The sequence below is a fragment of the Ceratosolen solmsi genome, unplaced genomic scaffold (assembly GCF_000503995.2).
Source record: "Ceratosolen solmsi marchali unplaced genomic scaffold, CerSol_1.0 scaffold30, whole genome shotgun sequence".
In the NCBI taxonomy this organism is placed as follows: Eukaryota; Metazoa; Arthropoda; class Insecta; order Hymenoptera; family Agaonidae; genus Ceratosolen; species Ceratosolen solmsi.
Window position 1 is genome coordinate 5,269,583 of NW_011948421.1, and position 6,138 is coordinate 5,275,720.

The 6,138-nt window shown below is 21.7% G+C and overlaps 1 protein-coding gene across 1 annotated transcript; it reads left to right on the forward strand.

Annotated features, from left to right (window-relative positions):
- Positions 1-1,358: 1,358 nt before the first annotated feature.
- On the forward strand, positions 1,359-5,158 carry LOC105361416 (uncharacterized). Its single transcript, XM_011498591.1, has 3 exons — positions 1,359-1,756; positions 4,507-4,713; positions 4,828-5,158. The coding sequence occupies exons 1-3, from the start codon at positions 1,659-1,661 to the stop codon at positions 5,090-5,092; spliced, it is 570 nt and encodes a 189-aa protein (XP_011496893.1). The 5' UTR covers positions 1,359-1,658; the 3' UTR covers positions 5,093-5,158.
- The last annotated feature ends 980 nt before the right edge of the window (positions 5,159-6,138 follow it).

Consider the following 6,138-nt stretch of genomic DNA (forward strand, 5'->3'; position numbering starts at 1 on the left):
TCCGCAAGTTAAATTCGTATACATATGTATTATTGATAATTTAAACTTTTCATAGCTTATAATTATTTTCAGATTTAATCAATGCTTTGAAAATTAAGCTTATATATATATATATATATATATATATATACCTAGTTAATCGTAATTCCCTTATTTAATTTTTTTGTATTCTATATTTATAATTTATAATATATATTTTAATGTAATTAACGTAATTTTATTGTTGCTATTTTATTGTTACATCGATTATGCGGATTCTCTGTAAATACGAGTTGTGAGAATAATTAGATATTATAGAATAATTATATATATAGAATTTAATAAATCGGTTTGAACTATTTTTAATTATTTTTTTACAAATAATTTAAGTAAACTTTGGGCATCATTTCAATTAAAATTAAAATTTCATATAATGAAAAATTTTGAATATTATCTTTTGTGCCAAAGTTAAAAGTTAATGAAAGTGTATAAATAAATATTTTCATCAAATTTCTATAATGACAACATAAATTTGATTGTGTTACAATTTATGCATTATATTATTATTAATATAATTATGTAATTTAAGTATGTGTAAATGATGTATATTCAGTTTTTTAACGATATGTTAATTCATCGAAGAAAAATAAATAAAATTTTTTTTAACGTTGAATATTTTTTTTCGAATTCAAAAAAAATAATATAAAAAATGTTCATTCAATATTTTAAAATAAGACATTTTAGATAAAGTGTCTTAAAATATTCAAAAATATGTGCTTTTCTTTCTTGAATACATAATGTATATTTATCTATATATAATAAAACTACTACATACTATGTTATAGAACAATATAATAACTACAATAAACAAGGCTAATGAATGGGTATATTAAAAGAAGTTAAGCAAATGTATATTGTGTTAAATAAATGTATTTTTAACTGAATATAGTTTATAACATTGGTTCAAACAGGTCAAAACTTTACAAAAATACATTAATAAACGAATATAAAATTGCTTACTTTCATAAAAAATTGTCATATATTCAATTTGTTTCAAATTTTATATATAAATACGGATAATTTGTTATTATATTATTAACATAGTTTAAGCACAAGCAGTACTTTCATTCTGTGTTACATAAATTTTATCTTAATTTGTATCCGAGTCACTCATGAGATTATCTAATTTTTCTTAACAGGATAGGTAAGTGACACATTACTATATTCGAATGTATATACTTTCATGAAATCTCGATAAGATAGATAATGGGGAAGAAGCCGAAAAAAAGACAGTTCTGGGGAGTTGCTAACATAATAATTAGCTGGTTGTAGTTCCTAAACCAGCCACAGCTGGTTTTACATTTATTTTGAGTAAGTGCTCTGTATGGGTGGTTGCCTACATTTGAAAATTGAAATCGGCCTACAATAAGTGTTGGGGTCGCCAGGATCGCTAATGCCGAGTCTATCCGAATGAGGAATTAATTTGCCGAGAAGGGCCGAAGAATCAAAGCCGTTGCGTTGATTGCAAGTGTGCAAGATCACTTTGCGACAGGCTTAATTTTTGTGCAGCAGTTAAGATGCCGCGTGGGCCGGCGAGGTCGTGTTGGTTTTATTTGTTTTTGGCTTTGTAAATTTGTTCTTATTATAATTCAATAATAAGCGAAGGAAAGAAGCACAAAATGTCGCAGGTCTATGAAAGTAATTTTTTGCCAAATAATTTACTCATGTTCAAGGCGGCGATTTCGAAGAGCTTTGAGGATATTTCCAAATGCGTGAGGTAAGTATTTTTATTATTTTGTTTGCACAATTCGACGTATTTTATTTTAGAATGCATTTCCATATTACTTATGTTTAAGGATACATTGAAAATTGTAAATACTTTGTTTTTTCGCATGTCATTGAAATGAAAGTATAAGCTTATTTGTACCTATTTCATTGTTTGCATGAAATATTTTTAATTTTGTTTAGCGCATTGGTCCTATGAAAACCGTACGTAGTATTTTCAAACGCTTATACAACTTATGATGTATTATTCATAATCTTGTACATATTTGTTAAAATAACACGATACAAACTAAAACAATATAATTGCTACTATACTTTGTATTTATATCTAATCTCTTAATCATTCTCTTGTTTGCCTTTTGTACTAATACATTAATAATTGCAATGCAAACTCCTTTACTTCTTTTTCGATATAAAAATTTTTTTAAAAGCGTATATGTTGGAATCTCCAATATTCGCTTTATTATATTTTTATTTGACGGTTAACTGTTAGAAATCACCTTTGGTATTTAAATATGCGGGTACGTTTATGGCAGAAAAAATATTGTAAAAATTTTTCTTTAAATAAATATAAATAAATGTATTATGAGATGATATTTTCATATAAAATACTTTTTATTTTCTTCGTAGAAACTAATTATTTAGAATTTATCTAGAATTTAAAAAAGTATATGTTAGTAGTTAAGTAAAGCTATTTTATAAAAGTGATCTTATAAAAGTTTATAAGGCTATTTATAAAAGTGATAAATATATGATGTGGCATAATAATTATTAAGTTTTAACAAATACTAATCTTTTTTTCTCATATTATTTAATAGTAATTCTTTCAATAACGTAGCTATAAAGATAAAATTGACATTTTTACTTATTCTATTCAATTTTTAATATTATTTTATATTATTAGATTATTATTATTTATGTTACTAAATATTATTTAGATTATTAGATAATTACATACTCTTGTATTTTTATTATTGTACAAAATACATCTTTTTATGCATAAACTTTGTCTTCAATTTATAATTAAAAATTTTAAATTACTTTTAATAAATTAAATAAATAAGAATATATATTTAACTAAATGAAGAAAATAATTTTTATTTTATATATTAAATAAAAAAAAGATGTATTTAACGAGGTTGGGAAGAATGCAAACTTGTAGATTTGAATCAAATTGCACATCGTCCCGGTCTGATTACGTACATTTTATTCAGCGATTCAAATTTCAAAGAAGATATAAATATTATTATTACAAATCAATTTTTTAAGTTTTAAGCTATTGTTTGATCTAACTAAAATAGCTAATTTAAACTTCTAACGGTAATTGTTGTGCAGGAATAGACTTTTGAAAGATATCAAATCTTTAATATTATGTATATTAAAAATATAATAAATAAAGATAATTTAAAATTATTTTAGAGAAGTTGTTTATCTAGTGTCTTGAATTTATTCAGTTTTATGCTTTTTACATTATAAAAAAGTTTATTTCTTTATTCATTTATTTTGAGTTTTGATTAAGTATTTCAGTGTACCAGCAACTCTTATGTAGTATTAACTAGTGTATTTTCAATATTTTTATCATATTATAATATTTACTTTCTTTTTTTGATATGTAAAATATTAATACACATAATTGCTTTTATATAGTGCTGAAACAGAACTTACTGTTTTTATGTACTTGATTATTATGATTTATGATAGTGTTTAATAATTTTATGTTAGAATTAAACTTAATGAAGAAATAAATGTATTCAAATTTATTTGTACACATACATTTTAAATTCTATTTTTTATATAAATAATAATATAATAATTAATTACGGTAATCGATAAATAAGATAATATAGCATATTGCATTAATTTGTGATCAAATAAAAATTTAAATGATACTGCCTTACAACCAGACAAGAAGTAATTTAATACTATTATAGCATAAATGTGTTGTTTAGGATTTCGGACAAAGAAAAACTCTATCTCCCATATAGAATTTCATTGCACAGTTGCATATTTGCTTCTCCTTTAATAAAGTAAACATGACTTTGCATCTTTATAGGAAATACTGAAGTTTTATTGAACTTTCATACCATAAATATATTAATTATGACAAGTTAATGGAAATGTTAATATATATTTTTATCTTACCTTTAACTATTTTCATGTGAATTTTATCATTTTTATTAAAATAACAAAATATACTAGCTACTATAGCAAGTAATTAAATTAAATAAAACATATGTAAATTAACAGACTTCATTATATATTTTTTAAAGTTTATTGTAATGAAATTCATTACAATTATTCACAATTTTGCTCTTTTTCATAAAAATTTGTTTCAAGTTCTTTAAAGCATATTAACTAATTATGGAAATGTATAATTTTTATATTATGAATAAAATGTTCATAGGAAGTCTGATAGAAGAAATTTAATTAATGGTCTATTACAATATTACATTTATAAATGATTCTTTCATTTTGAATTAATATAAATCTTATTCTGAAAATTCAATATTATATAATTTATTATTCATATTATAGTTCCATATAACTCCAGTTGATTTATATTAATATTTCATAAATAATATTGGTATTTGTAATTTTTCAATATAACTAATACATCAATTAAATGAATGAATTTGTAGCAAGTTAAATTGTTTTATTGTATTCATTATTGTTATTTATTTTTCATAATTCTTTGCTTCTTCCTATGTTAATATATAAAACAATTATTTATTTTATTTATAGTGAAGAGAAATTTTTGGAAATTTTAACAATATTAGAATCAAAGCCAGGAGTTGTAAAAAGATTACACAAAGTTATGGAAAATAATTTATTTAATACTTTGCAAATGGATCTAGAAGTATTAGTAAAAGAAGAATGTATGGTAGAGGGGATGAACAAATTGAGTCATTTAATAGAAGAAACAATAATACCTCTAAACGTTAAAGTGTGGTAAGTGCATATAAAATTTCAGTACTTATTAAATCTAGTTTTTTTATTTGTTTATACTTGTATCACTTTATGATTGTATTTTTGTTATGGGATACTAATAATTACTTAAATTAGGAGACCACCAGGAGATGTTAATCTTCATTTACGGTCATTAGATGCAGATAAAATTAAAAAAGAATGTGAAAGTTTAGAAGTACATATCAATAAACTAGAAAAGGAAAATGAGGAATTGATGAATAAAATTGCTGAAAGAAGAGGAAATATACAATCTATTCAACAAAATATGAAGCAATTATTAAACATGCCATTTAAAATATCTGAATTGGAAAATACTTATAAATTTAATCAAGAATGCATTGAAAAATTAAACAACACATAATACCATGGAACAAAATTACAAGATTATAATGAATAATATTTAAATAAGAATCGATGTGATATGCTACGACAATTTTTCTAGGAGACATATTCTTCCTCTAATGATTATCAAGATTTTTAAGATTTTTACAATATCCTGCATTTTTCTTCTATGAAGAAATGTATACATATATATATTTATATAAAATTGTAAATATAAAAACATTAAATAATATTAAATGTAGACTTTTATCTATTCTATATTATTTAAAAGTTTAATATTATTTATGTTTTCTTGTAACTTCTTCATTTCCTGTTGTTACTTTTACCAATATCAGTTATAAAGCATCTGTTTGTTTTTCAAAATATTGAAACTTTTAAGAACATTTTCTTCGTCATTACAATATATTTCTTATCGTACTATTCATCATATAATCCCTGTTGCATGATTTAATTCAGTAAATTCATTATATATTACGTTTCCGCTTTTTTCACATTTATTTTCAGAGATTTTAATTGTGTGTATTTGACGTTTTAATTTTAATTTAAACTTAAAGATTAAGTTTAGATTATTCAAATTACTATTCTTATTTTTTCATTCAACATTCAAATACTTAATAAACTACATGACTGCGTAATTAATATTTAAAATTAAAATTTGTTTATTCCACAATTAAAAAAATTATAAATAAAATTACAATATTTTTATAAATTGTTACATTGAATTCTATATTTGTCAAATTAATTTTAATATACACATATTTTATAATAAATTATAAGAATTAAAATTTAGTGATCATTATAAAAATTTTAATTCTTTAAAAATAAATAATATTGGTGTATTTATCTAATGAATATTTAAATATTTAATTACATTAAAATTGTTAAATATTTTATAAATTTGTAGTATCTTATTTATTTAGTGACATTAAAGAAAGGGATGTAATACATATTTATATATTTAATGTATACTTCAAATTGTAATTGATTAAGTGTCTAAATAAGAACCTATTAAAAATGTAATTTGAAAACAATATATTAGATAAATTGATTAGGAATTACATTATA

What these genes read in the sequence shown, in the direction of transcription:
- LOC105361416 (XM_011498591.1), top strand. Translation starts at nt 1,659, where the DNA reads ATGTCGCAGGTCTATGAAAGTAATTTTTTGCCAAATAATTTACTCATG. An exon ending in GATATTTCCAAATGCGTGAG is followed by an intron (nt 1,757 to 4,506) that starts GTAAGTATTTTT and finishes TTTTATTTATAG; the next exon opens with TGAAGAGAAATTTTTGGAAA. An exon ending in CCTCTAAACGTTAAAGTGTG is followed by an intron (nt 4,714 to 4,827) that starts GTAAGTGCATAT and finishes TACTTAAATTAG; the next exon opens with GAGACCACCAGGAGATGTTA.